The sequence below is a fragment of the Panulirus ornatus genome, chromosome 59 (genome assembly GCF_036320965.1).
Source record: "Panulirus ornatus isolate Po-2019 chromosome 59, ASM3632096v1, whole genome shotgun sequence".
NCBI lineage: Eukaryota > Metazoa > Arthropoda > Malacostraca > Decapoda > Palinuridae > Panulirus > Panulirus ornatus.
In genome coordinates, this window is record NC_092282.1 from 496,511 (window position 1) to 517,725 (window position 21,215).

Here is a 21,215-nt window from a genome sequence, read left to right on the forward strand (position 1 = left end):
CAGATATCTAAAACTCTTCACTTCCTCCAGTTTTTCTCCATAAACTTACCTCCCAATTGACTTGTCCCTCAACCCTACTGTACCTAATAACCTTGCTCTTATTCACATTTACTCTCGGCTTTCTTCTTTCACACACTTTACCAAACTCAGTCACCAGCTTCTGCAGTTTCTCACCTGAATCAGCCACCAGTGCAGTATCATCAGAGAACAACAACTGACTCACTTCCCAAGCCCTCTCATCTACAACAGACTGCATACTTGCCCCTCTTCAAAACTCTTGCATTCACCTCCCTAACAACCCCATCCATAAACAAATTAAACAACCATGGTACTTCCCAATGAGCCATACATACATTGAATATCCTCACCAATCAGTCAACAACACAGTCACCCCCTTTTTTAATAAATTGCACTGCAGTACCATCCAAACCCGCCGCCTTGCCAGCTTTCATCTTCTGCAAAGCTTTCACTACCTCTTCCCTGTTTACCAAATTTACTGAATTCATATGTATGTGATTTACTTTCACTATCCACAGCTAGATATAACTAGATATAAAAAAAAATGATGATAGTGCATCTGCTGGTCTTCTTAATTAACATGATTCACAGGTGCCAAATTCATATGTACGTGATTTACTTTCACTACCCAAATTCACTTTAACTTAATTAGGGTACACTATAGTTCAGTTGGGACTGACTGAAATATGTATGTCGAGGATAAACATTTTATGCTCATTTGAAAGCTTCATAAGCTTGTAATATTATTTTTTTCATGTTAGTTTAACATTTCCCACCTTTGAGGTAACACCTGGAACTGACAAACGGCAATCTTATTTGCTAATGTTCATCCTGTAGCTGTCGTACAGTGCACTGAAACCACAGTCCTCCATCCATAGCTAAAACCCCAGACTTTTGTATAGTTTCTATAACTGAGTAATATGCTGTGGTTCAGCCCAGTGATAGCACTTTTCCCCCTGTATATTACCTTTGATCCAATTAATTCTGTCCCTTGCACACCTCCTACCCCTCTGAATATTCAGGTTATGATACCTCAAATCCTTATTCACTCCATTCATCCATCTCCTGTTTTCCTCTCTCTTTCTTCCTGCCATTTCTGACATGGGGATCCTGTTAGTCTTTTCTTACTCTTCCTTTCCAAAACATTTATGCACACCTAGGTCAGCTCTGGCATTCAGATTGCAGTTACTGTTACTGCCACACCTCACCCCTACACTTTCATTTCTTATGTGATCATCCTTACACACATAACATATTGTCCTCAGTCATTATATTTCCAACAATTATACCCACTTACATTCTTATGCATTTAGGGCCCAAGACTTGCATCCATAAATCACCAACAGACCTACTATACCTTCAAACTTACCCATCTTTGCCCTAACAGACAATTAACCTCATTCCACGCACTTCTCAGTGCACCTATGACCTAAGCCCCCTCTCCCTCCTTATGACTCACTTCAGGTGCCAATGCTTCCATCTGCTGCCATTTTTACTCCTAGGTACCTAAAAACTCCACATCCTCCACGTCATCCCCATTCATACTCACACTCAAATCATGCCTTGGCTCCATGCTCTGATACCTTACCTTATATTTCTTCACATGAACTCTTAACTTTCTTCTTTCATACACTCTCCCAAACTCAGATGCCAACTTATGGAGCTTCCCTTGCCAAGTCTGCCCAGAGAGCCATGTCATCTGCAAATAACAGCTGACTCACCTAACAAGTCCTCCTACCCTAACTATAAAGTGAATGTGTCCTTCACTCAAAGAGATTCACATTTAATTCCGTCACTACCCCATGCATGGGAAGGCTGATCCATCAACAACCACAGAGATACATTGGCTGGAGAGGAAGCTAGATATGAAGGACCAAAGTGTGGGAGGGAAGCCAAAAGAGGGGAGCCTAGAGGGTGCAAAGTGAAGATAAACCCCTTATGCCACAAATGTGAACCTGAAAGTAATAAATGATAAACTTTAAATGTCAAATTAAAAGGCATTGGGTGTAGTCAAGGGGCACCATAACTTATGACCACTTATTGTAAATGGATCAGATGAATGCCCACTGCCTGTAAAAGAAATTGGTAGAACAGTTTTTTATGAACCTTATAAGAGAGCAGAAATTTGAATAAGGAGCAAGTACCAGATATACAAAAAAAAAAAGCATTAGTTTTAATGATAAGTTTACTTTTATAAAAGCACAGTAAAACATTAAAGATAAATGATGTATTTTTGTTCAGTGAATATACTCAAACAGAAAGGATCTATTGAATCTTGAACATCAGTGATCTGAAATGAAAATAATAATTTCGTCTCTTGGTGCTTATTTATAGTTTGATTACTGTATTTAGTTTGGTTGAATAATGTGCTGGTACTCTTTAGAATTACAAAAATTATCAAACCTTTTTTAACCACTAATGAAAGAGGATAATAACATACCCAATAAATGATATGAATACACATTTTAAAAGAAGGAAACTTTTATTTTGCCACTGGCCAAGAGTGATAAAAACAAATAAGTTTGTTTACCTACTGAATATAAGGGATGATAGATAAAGCACAAGCTCTGAGAGACTCTCCATGATCCCCAGGGACAGGTACCTTTAACCCCCTGCCTTCTAGTGAGGGGAGTGGTAAAGGATGTGTGGATCAAGTGTTTGCTTTAAAGAATGTGTGAGGAATACTTGCAAAAATAAATGATCTGTGTGTAGCAAGTATGGATCTAGAGAAGGCATATGATAGGGTTGATAGAGATACTTTGTGGAAAGTCTTAAAAATATACAGCATAGGGGAAAAGCCACTAGAGGCAGAGATGTTTTTATCAAGAGTGTATGGCTTGAATTTGAGTAGGAAAAGAGGAGAGTGATTGGTTCCAAGTGGAGGTTGGTGTGTGCATGGCAGGGATGCATGCTGTCACCATGGCTTTTTAGTTTGTTTTTGGGTGGGGTATTGAGGGAGATAAATGAAGAGTCTTGGAGAGAGAGGCAAGCATGCTGTCTGTGGGAGGTAAGAGGTCCTGGGAAGTGAGTAATTTTCTGTTTGCTAATGATACAGCACTGGTGGCAGATTCGAGTGAGAAACTGCAAGAGTTGGTGACTAAGATTGGAGGAGTGCGTGAAAGGCGAAAGTTGAGGGTAAATATAGATAACAGCAAGGGTATTAGGTTTAGCAGGGTTGAGGGACAGGTTAACTGGGGTGTGAGTTTGAATGGAGAAAAACCAGAAGTGAAATGTTTTAGATACCTGGGACTGGACATGGCAGCGAATTGAATTATGAAAGTGGAAGTGAGTCATAGTACTGGGAGGGGGGAGAAGGTTCTGGAAGCACTGATGAATGTGTGGAAAGAGAGAACACTATCTGGGAGGGCAAAAATGGATATGTTAAAAGGAACAGTAGTCTCAACAATACTATATGGTTGCAAGGCTTGGGCTATAGATAAGTCTGCAAGTCAGATGATCTAGAAGTAGGCTGTAGTGGTAGTAAGTAGTTTAACCTGCAAGTAATTTGATCCATACATTGGAACAGTTGATTACTGTGCTTGTTATGTAATCCCAGTGTAAGGAATATACAGATGAATTTCATATTGCATGATTTAGATGTAGAGATATGAAGATAATACAGAAGTACCATAGGTGAAAGAAAAAATTTTGTATAGTGATTTTGGATCTGTTAAAGGAGAGAAGGGATTGAACAATACTTCTCAAATCTGAGAAAACAATTTCCATTACCTTAATTGCTGATTTGCCTTCTATGGTCCTAAAGTACAGGTAATCTTTGCATGAACTCATTACATCCAAAATTGTAATGTTTAGTGCCAAGAGCAACTTTCTTTTCATGTTTATCATATTCTTTTATTTATTTACTTATCATTACTCCAGATTTAGCCAGACTGGTAAGCTGTTTGATTTAAGTACTCCATATACATTTAATGCCCAACCAGGGCATAATACCTTTTAACTTCTCTTTCCCCTCATGTGCTCCCTTCCCCCATGAAAAATGTCCAATGACTTTTGTGACTCAGCACATGGTGTAATATGAATATAGGTTCTGCATAACAGAGCACCACAATAAGACTACTAGAGTTCATTTTGAAGTCAGTCTTTTCATTTCTATTTAATGATGGTGATTATCATGGAATGGTGATTATCATGGAATATTTAACACAGATAGTGAAAGCTGGTGCTATATCTACTCCACAAGAAATCTTCCAGCTGAAAGCTGCAATTTGGGCTATGGGCCACGTGGGACTGAGTAGTGATGGTGCACGCTTTCTAAGCTGTGAGGGTTTGCTGCCAGCCTTTACTCACCTGGCTGCCACCTGTCCAGTGTACTCAGTGCGTGGAACAAGTTTCCATGCTCTGTGCTTAGCAGCTACTACTAAGGATGGAGCAAATCTTCTCCGAAAATATGGTAAGGACAAACAAATTTTATTTCATTATCTTCAGAGATCTACTCATTTGAAGGACCATTTTTTGAATTGGTATTTAATTGCAACATTGCATTTAAAACATGAATGGTTTGCAGTCCACCCTGAGACTGTGTGGATCATATTCCTGGGGAAAGAATAGAAAAAAATATATGCAGGACAACTAGAGTCAGTGCAAAACTCAAACAACTCCCAATTTTTCCCAGTGCTTGCAATGAATAACCTTTCTGGTGACCGGCTTACAAATCAGAACTCTTTCTTAAATTATTTCATACTTGTTTGCTGTTTCCCACATTAGTGTGGTGGCATAAGGAATAGATGAAGAGGAGGCCTTATTTGCTCACAGCCATTCTCTATTTGTCATGTAATATGCCATAATCACAACTAGGCCCCACAGACCTATCCATGGTTTCTACCTGCTGTTTTATATTCCTTGGCTCATTCCACTAACTGCACATCACCGCCAGTATACCACATTGCTCCAGTTCACATTATCTCATGTGTATCTTTCACTCTTGCATTTTCAGGCCCTAAGCATTCAAAATCTTTTTCACTCCATCTTTCCATTTCTAATTTAGTCTTCCTTTTCTCCTTTTCCCCTCCTCTTCTGATACATATATTCTCTTTCAACATTTTACTCATTCTCTCTGTATGTCCAAACCATTTAAGCACATCTTTCAGCCATATTCTTCTTCCTACCACACCTCTCTCTTAACCTATTATTTCTTTCTCGGTCAACCTCCTCACAACACATATTATCCTCAGACATATAATTTCCAACACATGCACCAACCTTCACACATTTTTATCTATAGCTCAGGCCTTGCATCTATACAACATCGTTGGGACTACTGTACATTCAAACATAACTATTTTTGACCTAGATAGTGACTGCTCTTTCCATACATTCCTCTCTGCTTCCATAACCTTCACCCCCTCACCCACTCAGTGACTCACCACTTCCATGATTCCATTCACTGCTATGTCCACTCCCAGGTATCTAAAGCACCCCATTTCTCCAAACTTTCTCTCCCATTTAAACTCACACCCCAATTAACCTGTTACTTTTTTATTCACATTACCTCTCAACCTTCTCCTTTCATACACTCTCCCAAACTCAGACACCAACTTGACACAGAGAAGAGCTTGTTACACTAATTTCTACTAGATTAATAAGATGTGGTCTGAATGGGTTCTGCAGTTTATCATTGTTAAAGGATAATGTCTTTTTGAGTTCATTCAGGTGCTGGCTGCACAGCCTATCTAAAGTTCACCTTTTATGTCTTCTCAATGATATTAACGCTTATCTAGTTGAGGGAGTCCTGTTCTTCAGAGCACATCATTGGGTGTTCATAGTGCAGTTAAGCATATAAACAAATTCCTCACATGTAGCCATATACTTCCTTCCTATTAAACTGCTGCTGCCATTCTACCATCTCAAACATCACTTCTGTCACGTTTTGTGCTATTTCCATTTTTTACATTGCATTGCTTCTTTTCTCACTTCTGTAATAATGTCATCTTTTGTTTCTCATTTTTTCTTTCAATCTATCTCTTTTTCTCTGTCATAGGAAAGCTATACCTTTAGCTAGCTACATCTGACAACTGAGAGAAAGGGAATGGTATAAGCAATCTACATCTAATGATCATGGGGTGATGCTCTTTTCTTACTCATACCAGTGATGTTTCAATTCCACTGAATCTTATGACATCATGATTTTTTTCATACTTATTCACCATCTCCCACATTAGTGAGGTAGCATTAGGAGCAGAGGACTGAACCAAAGATTTTACTGAGCCTAGGAGGGAAAATCTTCATTTGGCCCCCTTCTCTGTTCCTTCTTTTGGAAAAGTAAAAACTGGAGGGGAGGATTTCCAATCCCACGCAATGATCCCATGCAGACAAGATTTCCATAACCTAGAATGTTTTTCTGTTTTTTATGTAATCCAGATACTGGCAGGTGTTCACATGCCTGGATTTCAGAATGTCTGGGTTCTGGAAGTATTCTAATCTGTATTCATTTGTTTACTGCACAGAACCAAGAAAGTTTGAAATGAGATATGTAATCCTCTTCAGACAGATACAGTAGACTTTTATGGAAGTATGTGTCACACTGAATACCTAGTGCAAATGTATTATCAAGATCCTTTGTTATTTATATTTGTGCTTCTGCTCCACAGGTTGGGAATGTGTGCAGCGCCATCACCATGAACGGTGGCAGTTTGTAGAGGAATTAATGGATGTTTGGTCGGCAGCAGCTAATCAGGGACTAGTTGATGAAAATTACATTAATATTGGTAGTCACCAGATATCAGAGAGTGATGCTGATGACTATGAACTGGCAAAGTAAGTGGCTTTGTTCTCTTCTTATGAGGGGTTTTGCTTTATGTCATGAAGGTGAAAACCAAGATGATTTAACCTTTTCAGTCCTCCACCCTAATGTTCACTTTGGACCAGAGTCCTACATATGTACAAGATATATGCTGACATTGCCTTCCTCCTTTTGAATCTCTGGGAGCAGCCATAACCCATATATATAAACACCAGGTGCTACTAGCAGTCATGATTCACCTCAGAAATTTCACAGCTCTCACTCTTCCTACAAACACCATGGCAAAGGGATCCTTATCAGAGCACACATATGGTAGATGTTAGAGTAAATAATTGTGTCTGACAGCCACAGACATACAGGATTGGCCACATGGAAAGAATTAATGTAAAGTTTTGAGGAAAAGCAGTGATATGGATGAAGATGATTATAAAGTTTTATTTAGGCCCCAACATGACAATTACGTAGAAGAAAGTCTCAGAACCTTGCATGATGCTTAGGTAACTTTAGGTCATTACAGCTGTTAATAAAGGTTTGTTTTTTGTGTTTGAATCTTTCATGTCATGTAACATTGTGTTGAATTGATTTATACAGTCAGTTTGTTTTTAGACTTTTAGATTATTTGAAAAAACCTTCAGCTGGGAAATGCAAAGAGGACTGAAAAGGATAAATAAAGAAAAAAAGATCAGAATAGGTAGACATAACACACACACCTTACACAAGACTATACAGAATACATATTAATTTTATTGCATCTACACATTTAGTTATTTAGCAAAAGTTTAATTATTCAACCATGTAGACACCTGCAACTGACTGAATAACTGGAAAGTTGGAAACCTAGATGTTTTGAACAATACTTGGTTAAAAAGTTGTTGAATAGAATAAAAGTATTAAAAGTAATTCAAGTATTAAAAGTAATCAGTTATGTAACACTGTTGTGACTTGTAACACAGAGGTAGGTGAAAGGGAGCCTCAACTAATTTTGTCTTACCTATATCAAATTCTTGGCATAGTTTAACCCTTGGCTCATCTTTTTCACCTACATATCTGTACACAAAATCTTTTTCACTCCATCTTTCCACCTCCAATTTGGTCTCCCTCTTCTCCTCGTTCCCTCCACCTCCGACACATATATCCTCTTGGTCAATCTCTCCTCACTCATTAGGTACAGTAGGGGTGAGGGTCAAGTCAATTGGGAGGTGAGTTTGAATGGAGAAAAACTGGAGGAAGTGAAGTGTTTTAGATATCTGGGAGTGGATCTGTCAGCGGATGGAACCATGGAAGCGGAAGTGGATCATAGGGTGGGGGAGGGGGCGAAAATTTTGGGAGCCTTGAAAAATGTGTGGAAGTCGAGAACATTATCTCGGAAAGCAAAAATGGGTATGTTTGAGGGAATAGTGGTTCCAACAATGCTGTATGGTTGCGAGGCGTGGGCTATGGATAGAGATGTGCGCAGGAGGATGGATGTGCTGGAAATGAGATGTTTGAGGACAATGTGTGGTGTGAGGTGGTTTGAGCGAGTAAGTAACGTAAGGGTAAGAGAGATGTGTGGAAATAAAAAGAGCGTGGTTGAGAGAGCAGAAGAGGGTGTTTTGAAATGGTTTGGGCACATGGAGAGAATGAGTGAGGAGAGATTGACCAAGAGGATATATGTGTCGGAGGTGGAGGGAACGAGGAGAAGAGGGAGACCAAATTGGAGGTGGAAAGATGGAGTGAAAAAGATTTTGTGTGATCGGGGCCTGAACATGCAGGAGGGTGAAAGGAGGGCAAGAAATAGAGTGAATTGGAGTCATGTGGTATACAGGGGTTGACGTGCTGTCAGTGGATTGAAGCAAGGCATGTGAAGCGTCTGGGGTAAACCGTGGAAAGCTGTGTAGGTATGTATATTTGCGTGTGTGGACGTGTGTATGTACATGTGTATGGGGGGGGGGGGGGTTGGGCCATTTCTTTCGTCTGTTTCCTTGCGCTACCTCGCAAACGCGGGAGACAGCGACAAAGTATAAAAAAAAAAAAAAAAAAAAAAAAAAAAAATCTGTGATTGATATGATAGATATGATAGAGTTGATAGAGATGTTCTGTGGAAGGTATTAAGAATATATGGTGTGGGAGGCAAGTTGTTAGAAGCAGTGAAAAGTTTTTATCGAGGATGTAAGGCATGTGTACGAGTAGGAAGAGAGGAGAGTGATTGGTTCTCAGTGAATGTAGGTTTGCGGCAGGGGTGTGTGATGTCTCCATGGTTGTTTAATTTGTTTATGGATGGGGTTGTTAGGGAGGTGAATGCAAGAGTTTTGGAAAGACGGGCAAGTATGAAGTCTGTTGGGGATGAGAGAGCTTGGGAAGTGAGTAAGTTGTTGTTCGCTGATGATACAGCGCTGGTGGCTGATTCATGTGAGAAACTGCAGAAGCTGGTGACTGAGTTTGGTAAAGTGTGTGAAAGAAGAAAGTTAAGAGTAAATGTGAATAAGAGCAAGGTTATTAGGTACAGTAGGGTTGAGGGTCAAGTCAATTGGGAGGTAAGTTTGAATGGAGTAAAACTGGAGGAAGTGAAGTGTTTTAGATATCTGGGAGTGGATCTGGCAGCGGATGGAACCATGGAAGCGGAAGTGGATCATAGGGTGGGGGAGGGGGCGAAAATCCTGGGAGCCTTGAAGAATGTGTGGAAGTCGAGAACATTATCTCGGAAAGCAAAAATGGGTATGTTTGAAGGAATAGTGGTTCCAACAATGTTGTATGGTTGCGAGGTGTGGGCTATGGATAGAGTTGTGCGCAGGAGGATGGATGTGCTGGAAATGAGATGTTTGAGGACAATGTGTGGTGTGAGGTGGTTTGATCGAGTAAGTAACGTAAGGGTAAGAGAGATGTGTGGAAATAAAAAGAGCGTGGTTGAGAGAGCAAAAGAGGGTGTTTTGAAATGGTTTGGGCACATGGAGAGAATGAGTGAGGAAAGATTGACCAAGAGGATATATGTGTCGGAGGTGGAGGGAACGAGGAGAAGTGGGAGACCAAATTGGAGGTGGAAAGATGGAGTGAAAAAGATTTTGTGTGATCGGGGCCTGAACATGCAGGAGGGTGAAAGGAGGGCAAGGAATAGAGTGAATTGGATCGATGTGGTATACCGGGGTTGACGTGCTGTCAGTGAATTGAATCAGGGCATGTGAAGCGTCTTGGGTAAACCATGGAAAGCTGTGTAGGTATGTATATTTGAATGTGTGGACGTATGTATATACATGTGTATGGGGGTGGGTTGGGCCATTTCTTTCGTCTTTTTCCTTGCGCTACCTTGCAAACGCTACCTTGCAAAAAAAAAAAAAAAAAAAAATCTGTGATTGTTTTGTTCAGTCTCCTGCTTTTCCTTGTTCCCTCCACCTCTGATTTATGTATCCTCTTTGTCAGTCTTTACTCACTCATTCTCTCCATGTATCTGAACCATTTCAACACACCCTCTTCTGCTCTCTCAACCACACTCTTTTTATTTCCACACATCCCTTTTACCCTTTCATTACTTACACGATCAAATCACCTCACACCACATATTGTCCTCAAACATTTCATTTCCAACACATCCACCCTCCTCCATACAACCCTATCTATAGCCCATGCCTCACAACCATATAACAGTTGAAACCACTATTCCTTCATACATACCCATTTTTGCTCTCTGAGATAACGTTTTTTCCTTCCACACATTCTTCAACGCTCCCAGAACCTTTGCCCCCTTCCCCACCCTGTGACACTTCCGCTTCCATGGTTCCAACAGCTGCAAAGTCCACATATTCATATTTGCTTGCCTTTGTCCATTTCTGGTGCCACCCCATTCCACAAGAAATAGCATCACCACCCCGTGTCAGCGAGGTAGTGTCTGTCAGGAAAACAGGACAATAAAAGGCCATATTCACTCACACTCAGTCTCTCGCTGCCATGTGTAGTGTACTGAAACCACAGCTCCCTATCCACATCCAAGCCCAACAAACCTTTCCATGGTTTACCCCAGATGTTTCACATGCACTCCCCTACATACATCTGAGTTTTGTTCTGGCCAACTGGTTTGATCTTGAAATGGACGTGGGTTGGACGTAGCCCAGCATGGCATGTAGAATTCATATACCCTGCACAGTATACTGACCTCATCAAAGAGCCATGGTGACTCAAGACGGTCCAGTCATGGTCTGTATAGTTGGCTGAACCATGGTCCTCTGCCTCTTGTCACTAAGGCACTCCAGACAGTCACTTAGCCACTTCCTCCTTTTCTGGATTGCCACCCCATCCTTGATGCACTAGTTGAATTCATTCTGGATGTGAGAGCGTCATCTGGAGACATGTCATTTAATGTTGTTTTGGCACTTGCTGCTTGTTGAGAGTAAGTTCTTGTTTGGCAGACAAAGCAAGCACTTGTATTCCAGGTTCTCCTCGCCCTTGGGGCCCATGTATTCAAAATATTTGTCCGGGTACAGCCAAGGTTTACTGTGTTCAGTTTATCCGCTAGGAGCTCCAGTTGCTTGACTTGAGGGTGAAGCACTGACAACACTAGATTCTCCTTCACCTTCAGGCATTGATACACGTTTGATTTCAGTCTCAGTCTCTTTCTGAGTCCTTTTGATGAAACTAGGTATCATCTCTCTCCAAATAATATTTAGTCACACCAAAATCATTCAAAAAGACACTGTATGAAAGGTTACTGCATTGAGTTTGTTATACTTAATGTAATTTTGTTATAGTGATAACCTAAAAAGAGCAAAAGAAAAAAGAAAAAGGACCGAAGGACATCTGACCATCCGGAATTGATTAAAGATAGACCATTAGTCCCCATCCCAGGCCTAACTTGGAAAAGGACCGACTTTCCAGTCATGGTCCTCATAATGGACCAAGTTCTAGTAATTCAGTCCTTTTTGAACTTAGTCCTGCCCACCTATGCTAGTTCTCAGGGATTTTTTATATTTGAGTGTTTACATATATATTGTAAGGAAAACATATTTTTCTGAACTTTAGTTTTTGCAAACCTGAGAGAGCTCCTTCAGATTATTAACGAAATTCAAGAATATTATTCTTTGGAGCTGGAAAGATGGAGTGAAAAAGATTTTGAAAGATTGGGGCCTGAACATACTGGAGGGTGAAAGGTGAGCAAGGAATAGAACGAATTGGAACGATGTGGTATATCGGGGTCGACGTGCTGTCAGTAGATTGAACCAGGGCATGTGAAGCATCTGGGGTAAACCTTGGAAATTTCTGTGGGGCCTGGATGTGGAAAGGGAGCTGTGGTTTCAGTGCATTATATATGACAGCTAGAGACTGAGTGTGAACGAATGTGGCCTTTGTTGTCTTTTCCTAGCGCTACCTCGCACACATGTGGGGGGAGGAGGTTGTTATTTCATGTGTGGCAGGGTGGCAACGGGAATGAATAATGGCAGACAGTATGAATTATACATGTGTATATATGTATATGTCTGTGTGTGTGTATATATATGCATACGTTGAGATGTATAGATATGTATATGTGCGTGTGTGGATGTGTATGTATATACATGTGTATGTGGGTGGGTTGGGCCATTCTTTCATCAGTTTCTTTGCGCTACCTCGCTAATGCGGGAGACAGCGACAAAGTATAATAATATAAAAAATAATATTCATGTAGTTGATATTATTCATGGAGAAGTCTACCCCAACTTTTAAGCCATACAGAACAGTTGTAAATGTTCATCTTATACCGTATATACAGAAGATTTCACTCTACCTTATCTTACCATTTTTATTCAATTCACACAGTAAATATTTTCAGACAGTATGAACACATCATTCACCCTCTATAAATTTTTTTTTCGTTTTTTTTTTTTTGCTTTGTCGCTGTCTCCCGTGTCTGCGAGGTAGCGCAAGGAAACAGACGAAAGAAATGGCCCAACCCACCCCCATACAACATGCATATACATACGTCCACACATGCAAATATACATACCTACACAGCTTTCCATGGTTTACCCCAGACGCTTCACATGCCCTGATTCAATCCACTGACAGCATGTCAACCCCGGTATACCACATCGATCCAATTCACTCTATTCCTTGCCCTCCTTTCACCCTCCTGCATGTTCAAGCCCCGATCACACAAAATCTTTTTCACTCCATCTTTACACCTCCAATTTGGTCTTCCACTTCTCGTTCCCTCCACCTCCGACACATATATCCTCTTGGCCATTCTTTCCTCACTCATTCTCTCCATGTGCCCAAACCATTTCAAAACACCCTCTTCTGCTCTCTCAACCACGCTCTTTTTATTTCCACACATCTCTCTTACCCTTACGTTACTTACTCAATCAAACCACCTCACACCACACATTGTCCTCAAACATCTCATTTCCAGCACATCCGTCCTCCTGCGCACAACTCTATCCATAGCCCACGCCTCGCAACCATACAACATTGTTGGAACCACTATTCCTTCAAACATACCCATTTTTACTTTCCGAGATAATGTTCTTGACTTCCATACATTCTTCAAGGCTCCCAGGATTTTCGCCCCCTCCTCCACCCTATGATTCACTTCCACTTCCATGGTGCCATCCACTGCCAGATCCACTCCCAGATATCTAAAACACTTTACTTCCTCCAGTTTTTCTCCATTCGAACTTACCTCCCAATTGACTTGACCCTCAACCCTACTGTACCTAATTACCTTGCTCTTATTCACATTTACTCTTAACTTTCTTCTTTCACACACTTTACCAAACTCAGTCACCAGCTTCTGCAGTTTCTCACATGAATCAGCCACCAGCGCTGTATCATCAGCGAACAACAACTGACTCACTTCCCAAGCTCTCTCATCCCCAACAGACTTCATACTTGCCCCTCTTTCCAAAACTCTTGCATTCACCTCCCTAACAACCCCATCCATAAACAAATTAAACAACCATGGAGACATCACACACCCCTGCCGCAAACCTACATTCACTGAGAACCAATCACTTTCCTCTCTTCCCACACATACACATGCCTTACATCCTCGATAAAAACTTTTCACTGCTTCTAACAACTTGCCTCCCACACCATATATTCTTAATACCTTCCACAGAGCATCTCTATCAACTCTATCATAAGCCTTCTCCAGATCCATAAATACTACATACAAATCCATTTGCTTTTCTAAGTATTTCTCACATACATTCTTCAAAGCAAACACCTGATCCACACATCCTCTACCACTTCTGAAACCACACTGCTCTTCCCCAATCTGATGCTCTGTACATGCCTTCACCCTCTCAATCAATACCCTCCCATATAATTTACCAGGAATACTCAACAAACTTATACCTCTGTAATTTGAGCACTGTACAATGGCACTATGCACGCATTCCGCCAATCCTCAGGCACCTCACCATGAGTCATACATATATTAAATAACCTTACCAACCAGTCAATAATACAGTCACCCCATTTTTTAATAGATTCCACTGCAATACCATCCAAACCTGCTGCCTTGCCGGCTTTCATCTTCCGCAAAGCTTTTACTACCTCTTCTCTGTTTACCAAATCATTTTCCCTAACCCTCTCACTTTGCACACCACCTCGACCAAAACACTCTATATCTGCCACTCTATCATCAAACACATTCAACAAACCTTCAAAATACTCACTCCATCTCCTTCTCACATCACCACTACTTGTTATCACCTCCCCATTTGCGCCCTTCACTGAAGTTCCCATTTGCTCCCTTGTCTTACGCACTTTATTTACCTCCTTCCAGAACATCTTTTTATTCTCCCTAAAATTTAATGATACTCTCTCACCCCAACTCTCATTTGCCCTCTTTTTCACCTCTTGCACCTTTCTCTTGACCTCCTGTCTCTTTCTTTTATATATCTCCCACTCAATTGCATTTTTTCCCTGCAAAAATCATCCAAATGCCTCTCTCCTCTCTTTCACTAATAATCTTACTTCTTCATCCCACCACTCACTACCCTTTCTAATCAACCCACCTCCCACTCTTCTCATGCCACAAGCATCTTTTGTGCAATCCATCACTGATTCCCTGAATACCTCCCATTCCTCCGCCACTCCCCTTACTTCCATTGTTCTCACCTTTTTCCATTCTGTACTCAGTCTCTCCTGGTACTTCCTCACACAAGTCTCCTTCCCAAGCTCACTTACTCTCACCACCCTCTTCACCCCAACATTCACTCTTCTTTTCTGAAAACCCATACAAATCTTCACCTTAGCCTCCACAAGATAATGATCAGACATCCCTCCAGTTGCACCTCTCAGCACATTAACATCCAAAAGTCTCTCTTTCGCGTGCTTGTCAATTAACACGTAATCCAATAACGCTCTCTGGCCATCTCTCCTTCTTACATACGTATACTTATGTATATCTTGCTTTTTAAACCAGGTATTCCCAATCACGAGTCCTTTTTCAGCACATAAGTCTACAAGCTCTTCACCATTTCCATTTACAACACTGAACACCCCATGTATACCAATTATTCCCTCAACTGCCACATTACTCACCTTTGCATTCAAATCACCCATCACTATAACCCGGTCTCATGCATCAAAACCACTAACACACTCATTCAGCTGCTCCCAAAACACTTGCCTCTCATGATCTTTCTTCTCATGCCCAGGTGCATATGCACCAATAATCACCCATCTCTCTCCATCAATTATCAAGCTTTTTAAATGAGCACCATGTGCCACACTTTCTGGAAACATAGCCATGAACATAAGTACATTTGTTTCTGACTTGATATTTCAAACTAGTCTCATTGTTTACCACATTTCATTAGTGTGATGATTCTAAAATCTGTTTTGCTTTTAATGTTTCTATCACTTTCACTCAAAGATAACCTAAATGTTCTTTTCAAATTTATGTTAGATATGTCAAGCTGTATAATTGCAAATTCTAATGTAGGTAAAAAGAATTATGAGTAGAAAAAGGAAAATCACTTATAAGTTAATTCAGCAGCTGTGAATTTGGTGTAAGGGAGGAATGTAAGAAGAAAATATAGGTAAATAGCTGTAAAAAATAATACTTGTATATGACTGATGTTGTTACAGTTAGAATTAATGACATGTTTATCTATGCTTTGTTGTTACAGACCTGGATTCTATGTTGGAGATGATTCTGAAGATGGCAGTGATGGTGGCTCCTTTTTAGTAGAGGGCATTGGGTTAGATGATTCATATCCCACTTCTGGGAAAAGCCAGGTTGGTATTCAGAGAGGCTCTTAGATAAGAATGTATTATAATGATTTGATAGACCCCATGGCATTCTTTGGCACAAGGATGTCATGCTGATAGTTTTAGATAACAAGTTTGAAGGAAGATGGGTAAAGCTTAAGTGCTTTAGCTTACAGTAACTACTTGTTGTTGGGTTATTTTTTCGAGTCATGGCTCCAGACAGCCGAATATGTTCTTCAAGAAGAACAGCTGCCATTGCTATCTAGCTTTTCTAAAGCAGCCTGACAGGATATTAGCTCTCTTTAGTTACAATGAAATGCTCTTGTAAACATGTAAGAAATGGTAATTGATGATGTGGATTTTAGAATATCTTCCCTTTTATATACCTGACAGCAAACTAGCTGTGACATGCATTGGTAATAAGTGTCATGGACTTAGTTAAAATAGCCAAACATCAAACAAAGTAGTCAACTCAGATGGCTGGTCAGTTAATGCTTGCCTGTCAAAACTAAGTTAACAGCCCATCTATTCAGACATTCAGTTTCTTGGCTAACCAACAGCTGATAGTCATCCCTCTGGTGATAACACCCATGGCTGCAGGTAACCATCCTTCCATTTGCCAGACAAACAAAAGTTAAACTTTCCCATCTATGCTCTTGACATTAGCCTTCCCTACTGTACAGCAAACACTGATTCATCACATCCTAGGAACCTTCATCCCATGATTTAGCATCCTCAATGAAAACAATGAACACTTACTGCTCAGATGCCCTGCACTCTTTCCCCATAGATACACCCACATCACTATACTGTATGACATATCAACTACCACTCATTAATAACTCATGTATTTATTTCACTAATATTGCACTTTGGTATTGGTGTTTTCAGAGTTTATACTATATATTGTAATTACATTTGAATTCTTATGATACACTTCTGGAAATTTAGAGGAGTACAACATATTTCCAGCTTAATTTCATATTATGTCCTCCTGTTGCTATACCACCTTATCTCTTGAAAAACTCTTCACTGGCCAGGTCATCAATAAGCTTTGAAAACTCATATTTTGTGATCTAGTCACCTCTCACTCTGTCTTCCATGGTGGGCAAATCTAAAGCCTTAGCCTTTCCTTGTAATGTAGCTCTCTGAATCCTGGTACCATCTTTGTTACCCTACTCTTCACCTTCTCTATGATATGTGCTTCTTTAGTTGAATTGACCAAACTTGAAAAGCACATTTTATTTTCGCCTTGTGTAGGATATGAAAAGCTTGCTAAATATTTCTTTATCCACATACTTAAAAGCTATTATGGTATTTGCTAAAAATGGTTTGTCACCTTTCCTATTCTCCCAACTAGGGATGATGTTGGTTTCCAATTCCTTCTCACACAATATCTTGAAGCTAAGTTTCTACTAGATTGTAATCATGTTGGGGCCTTATCTTGCTGTGTCCCATCCACATTACTCTACATTTGCTTGGGCTGAATTTAATCATCCATGTAACAAGCAAACTTTTGGATCCTGTCAAGTTTTTTGTAAGCTGATGCAATTTTTCTCTTTTTTCACTTCTTTCATGCCATTTGTTTCATCAAATATATATATATATATATATATATATATATATATATATATATATATATATATATTTTTTTTTTTTTCTTTTTTTTGCCGCTGTCTCCCGCGTTTGCGAGGTAGCGCAAGGAAACAGATGAAAGAAATGACCCAACCCACCCCCATACACATGCCTTGATTCAACCCACTGACAGCACGTCAACCCCGGTATACCACATCACTCCAATTCACTCTATTCTTTGCCCTCCTTTCACCCTCCTGCATGTTCAGACCCCGATCACACAAAATCTTTTTCACTCTATCTTTCCACCTCCAATTTGGTCTCCCTCTTCTCCTCGTTCCCTCCACCTCCGACATATATATCCTCTTGGTCAATCTTTCCTCACTCATTCTCTCCATGTGACCAAACCATTTCAAAACACCCTCTTCTGCTCTCTCAACCACACTCTTTTTATTTCCACACATCTCTCTTACCCTTACGTTACTTACTTGATCAAACCACCTCACACCACACATTGTCCTCAAACATCTCATTTCCAGCACATCCATCCTCCTGCGCACAACTCTATCCATAGTCCACGCCTCGCAACCATACAACATTGTTGGAACCACTATTCCTTCAAACATACCCATTTTTGCTTTCCGAGATAATGTTCTCGACTTCCACACATTCTTCAAGGCTCCCAGAATTTTCGCCCCCTCCCCCACCCTATGATCCACTTCCGCTTCCATGGTTCCATCCGCTGCCAGATCCACTCCCAGATATCTAAAACACTTCACTTCCTCCAGTTTTTCTCCATTCAAACTCACCTCCCAATTGAATTGACCCTCAACCCTACTGTACCTAATAACCTTGCTCTTATTCACATTTACTCTTAACTTTCTTCTTTCACACACTTTACCAAACTCAGTCACCAGCTTCTGCAGTTTCTCACATGAATCAGCCACCAGTGCTGTATCATCAGCGAACAACAACTGACTCACTTCCCAAGCTCTCTCATCCCCAACAGACTTCATACTTGCCCCTCTTTCCAAAACTCTTGCATTCACCTCCCTAACAACCCCATCCATAAACAAATTAAACAACCATGGAGACATCACACACCCCTGCCGCAAACCTACATTCACAGAGAACCAATCACTTTCCTCTCTTCCTACACGTACACATGCCTTACATCCTCGATAAAAACTTTTCACTGCTTCTAACAACTTGCCTCCCACACCATATATTCTTAATACTTTCCACAGAGCATCTCTATCAACTCTATCATATGCCTTCTCCAGATCCATAAATGCTACATACAAATCCATTTGCTTTTCTAAGTATTTCTCACATACATTCTTCAAAGCAAACACCTGATCCACACATCCTCTACCACTTCTGAAACCACACTGCTCTTCCCCAATCTGATGCTCTGTACATGCCTTCACCCTCTCAATCAATACCCTCCCATATAATTTGCCAGGAATACTCAACAAACTTATACCTCTGTAATTTGAGCACTCACTCTTATCCCCTTTGCCTTTGTACAATGGCACTATGCACACATTCCACCAATCCTCAGGCACCTCACCATGAGTCATACATACATTAAATAACCTTACCAACCAGTCAACAATACAGTCACCCCCTTTTTTAATAAATTCCACTGCAATACCATCCAAACCTGCTGCCTTGCCGGCTTTCATCTTCCGCAAAGCTTTTACTACCTCTTCTCTGTTTACCAACTCATTTTCCCTAACCCTCGCACTTTGCACACCACCTCGACCAAAACACCCTATATCTGCCACTCTATCATCAAACACATTCAACAAACCTTCAAAATACTCACTCCATCTCCTTCTCACATCACCACTACTTGTTATCACCTCCCCATTTGCGCCCTTCACTGAAGTTCCCATTTGCTCCCTTGTCTTACACACTTTATTTACCTCCTTCCAGAACATCTTTTTATTCTCCCTAAAATTTAATGATACTCTCTCACCCCAACTCTCATTTGCCCTTTTTTTCACCTCTTGCACCTTTCTCTTGACCTCCTGTCTCTTTCTTTTATACGTCTGTATTATTGACTGGTTGGTAAGGTTATTTAATGTATGTATGACTCATGGTAAGGTGCCTGAGGATTGGCGGAATGCGTGCATAGTGCCGTTGTACAAAGGCAAAGGGGATAAGAGTGAGTGCTCAAATTATAGAGGTATAAGTTTGTTGAGTATTCCTGGTAAATTATATGGGAGGGTATTGATTGAGAGGGTGAAGGCATGTACAGAGCATCAGATTGGGGAAGAGTGGTGTGGTTTCAGAAGTGGTAGAGGATGTGTGGATCAGGTGTTTGCTTTGAAGAATGTATGTGAGAAATACTTAGAAAAGCAAATGGATATGTATGTAGCATTTATGGATCTGGAGAAGGCATATGATAGAGTTGATAGAGATGCTCTGTGGAAGGTATTAAGAATATATGGTGTGGGAGGCAAGTTGTTAGAAGCAGTGAAAAGTTTTTATCGAGGATGTAAAGCATGTGTACGTTTAGGAAGAGAGGAAAGTGATTGGTTCTCAGTGAATGTAGGTTTGCGGCAGGGGTGTGTGATGTCTCCATGGTTGTTTAATTTGTTTATGGATGGGGTTGTTAGGGAGGTAAATGCAAGAGTTTTGGAAAGAGGGGCAAGTATGAAGTCTGTTGGGGATGAGAGAGCTTGGGAAGTGAGTCAGTTGTTGTTCGCTGATGATACAGCGCTGGTGGCTGATTCATGTGAGAAACTGCAGAAGCTGGTGACTGAGTTTGGTAAAGTGTGTGAAAGAAGAAAGTTAAGAGTAAATGTGAATAAGAGCAAGGTTATTAGGTACAGTAGGGTTGAGGGTCAAGTCAATTGGGAGGTAAGTTTGAATGGAGAAAAACTGGAGGAAGTAAAGTGTTTTAGATATCTGGGAGTGGATCTGGCAGCGGATGGAACCATGGAAGCGGAAGTGGATCATAGGGTGGGGGAGGGGGCGAAAATCCTGGGAGCCTTGAAGAATGTGTGGAAGTCGAGAACATTATCTCGGAAAGCAAAAATGGGTATGTTTGAAGGAATAGTGGTTCCAACAATTTTGTATGGTTGCGAGGCGTGGGCTATGGATAGAGTTGTGCGCAGGAGGGTGGATGTGCTGGAAATGAGATATTTGAGGACAATGTGTGGTGTGACGTGGTTTGATCGAGTAAGTAACGTAAGGGTAAGAGAGATGTGTGGAAATAAAAAGAGCGTGGTTGAGAGAGCAGAAGAGGGTGTTTTGAAATGGTTTGGGCACATGGAGAGAATGAGTGAGGAAAGATTGACCAAGAGGATATATGTGTCGGAGGTGGAGGGAACGAGGAGAAGTGGGAGACCAAATTGGAGGTGGAAAGATGGAGTGAAAAAGATTTTGTGTGATCGGGGCCTGAACATGCAGGAGGGTGAAAGGAGGGCAAGGACTAGAGTGAATTGGATCGATGTGGTATACCGGGGTGGATGTGCTGTCAGTGGATTGAATCAGGGCATGTGAAGCGTCTGGGGTAAACCATGGAAAGCTGTGTAGGTATGTATATTTGCGTGTGTGGACGTATGTATATACATGTGTATGGGGGTGGGTTGGGCCATTTCTATCACTCAAAATCGTTTTTACTTCATCTTTCCACCTCCAATTTGGTCTCCCACTTCTCCTCGTTCCCTCCACCTCTGACACA

The 21,215-nt window shown here is 40.8% G+C and overlaps 1 protein-coding gene across 4 annotated transcripts in view; it reads left to right on the forward strand.

Moving 5' to 3' along the window:
* The window catches only part of rictor (rapamycin-insensitive companion of Tor), a 223,535-nt gene that overhangs the window by 118,885 nt on the left and 83,435 nt on the right, over nt 1-21,215 (forward strand). For all 4 annotated transcript variants that reach the window (XM_071696194.1, XM_071696196.1, XM_071696195.1 and 1 more), the window contains 3 exons: nt 4,186-4,429; nt 6,627-6,792; nt 15,862-15,970. In XM_071696194.1, the coding sequence (XP_071552295.1) occupies nt 4,186-4,429; nt 6,627-6,792; nt 15,862-15,970 (519 nt within the window). The remainder of the gene's footprint in view (nt 1-4,185; nt 4,430-6,626; nt 6,793-15,861; nt 15,971-21,215) is intronic.